At 49.7% G+C, this 2,019-nt stretch overlaps 1 protein-coding gene across 1 annotated transcript; it reads right to left on the bottom strand.

Annotated features, from left to right (window-relative positions):
* Positions 1–863: 863 nt before the first annotated feature.
* On the bottom strand, positions 864–1,686 carry LOC140905878 (small ribosomal subunit protein uS3-like). Its single transcript, XM_073329371.1, has one exon. The coding sequence runs from the start codon at positions 1,663–1,665 to the stop codon at positions 934–936; it is 732 nt and encodes a 243-aa protein (XP_073185472.1). The 5' UTR covers positions 1,666–1,686; the 3' UTR covers positions 864–933.
* Positions 1,687–2,019: the final 333 nt, after the last annotated feature.

The following is a 2,019-nucleotide window of genomic DNA, read 5'->3' as shown; positions in this document are numbered from 1 at the left end:
CCTGCTTAACACTCCCATGCAGGCAAGTAAGAAGCACATTGTGAACTCCCTGCATTGGCCCACCCCATCATGAAGAGGAGAGAGAGAGAGCACGCAGCATCTACAGGCTATTACTCCCCTGACTGCACAGGTGAATGTAGAACACGCAGGTCTTTGGTTCATCCCCCTGTACTGGCCAGCACAACTGCATTGACCTAAAAGCTGCCATTGGAGTGGAAGAGAATTACAAAGCAGACTGCAACTGAATTGGGTGGGGAAGGGAAACTGCATTCAATATTTTTAATAGTTCAGCACAGAAATATACTCTAATCATATGGATAAAGCAACAAAAAGGATAAAACCTGACCTATGAGGAAAAGTTTAAAAAAAACCTGAGCATGTTTAGTCTTGAGAAAAGAAGACTGAGTGGGGACATGCTAACAGTCTTCAGATATGTTAAGGGTTGTTATAAAGTGCATGATGATCAATTGTCATGCCTTGAATGGACATGGAAAACAAGTAGCAATTGGCTTAATCTACAGCAAAGGAGTATGACATTCTGGGGTGCAATCCATACCAGTAAGGGGCTGTCACCCTTACCCTAAAAGCTCATTGCCACACAATGCTTTGTTGCTGTAGCTCCCACCTGAACCACTCACAAACAGCCTTCCAGCATGCAGGTAATACCCTGAGTGTCTTTATATTGCTGCAGCTTGCCTGCTACGCATCAGTCACATTCTGGCTTTCACCAGCCTTGTTTACCATTTTCAGGGTGACCCCAATGCACTCCCAGTCCTGGATTCCCCTAACCCGCCAAACATGTGTTCTGCACTGTCCAGCTGTTGCCTGGACAGTCTGGGTATATTAGGTCTGTTGCCTGTGTATTTATGATTTTATTAAGATCCTTTCACGGGCCACAGTCCACCTTCTCCTTCCAAGTGTTGAAAAATCCCATTATGCAGTGGGAACTGGCTGAGGCATGGCTGGCTGTTCTGGTTTGCCGTCTTTCTGCTCTGAGATGGGTGTGGTGGGTAAGATCTCTTCCTTGGGCTCCACAATGCTGACATGGTCTGGCAGCGGTTTGTTGGGTCCAATCTTCCCACTTGGGTCCCAAGGCAACATAATCTTTACTTTAATACCCAGCACACCCTGCCTGAGGAGGACGTGGCGCACAGCTGTATCGACATAGTAGTTTACAGGATCTCCACTGTGGATCATCAGGCCATCCACAAACTTCATAGACTTGGCTCGCTGGCCTCTGAGTTTACCGGACACCACCACCTCACAACCCTTAGCACCACTCTCCATGATGAAGCGGAGGACGCCATAGCAGGCTCGACGCACTGCTAAACCTCCCAGAAGTTTGTAACGCAAGGATTCTGCTTGGGCAATAGCACAAAGCCCTCTTGTGGCCACCTTCTCAGCATAGAGCTCAACGCTTCCTTCAGGAAATCCAAACCTTTTCTGTACAACAGCAGTCAGCTCACGGATTCGGCGTCCCTTCTCACCAAGAACGTTTTGTGTTCTGGTAGCAAGGATGATAATTTCAGTCCTCGTTGGAGTAACTCGGACCTCCACTCCAGAGTATCCATCTTCAGCCAACTCACGAGTCAGAAACTCATTTAGCTCAGCTTTGAAGATACCATCAGCAACAAACTTGCGCTTCTTGGAGATCTGCACCGCCATCTTGCGTCGCGCCGCCCTGGCGAAAGGGCTCTGTTGCCTGTGTAGCGGGGCAGTTACCCTGCTCCTGAGAGAAAAGGCTAGGCTGATTGGGGAAGCAGCCACAGCTGGGGCCATGCCCCAATCAGGTCAAACCTGGCCCTGTTATAAGGGCTCAGGGAGGAGCTGGGCTAATCTCTCTCTTGCTGGAGAGAGAAGGACCTGGCTTCCTGGGACATCAGGGTACCAGGAGTAGAGCAGGGTTGGGGAAAGGCCAGAGGAGCTGGGGAGCTCCAGCCTGGCAAATCTCCAGGCTGCAGGCCTTGCTAAAGGCTAAAACAGGTAATTGGGTTGCAGAGGTGCCACCCAGGATTAGGC

Source organism: Lepidochelys kempii, chromosome 2 (assembly GCF_965140265.1).
Source record: "Lepidochelys kempii isolate rLepKem1 chromosome 2, rLepKem1.hap2, whole genome shotgun sequence".
In the NCBI taxonomy this organism is placed as follows: domain Eukaryota; kingdom Metazoa; phylum Chordata; order Testudines; family Cheloniidae; genus Lepidochelys; species Lepidochelys kempii.
Note: the sequence above shows the minus strand (reverse complement) of the source record. Positions and strands in the feature narration are given on the sequence as shown.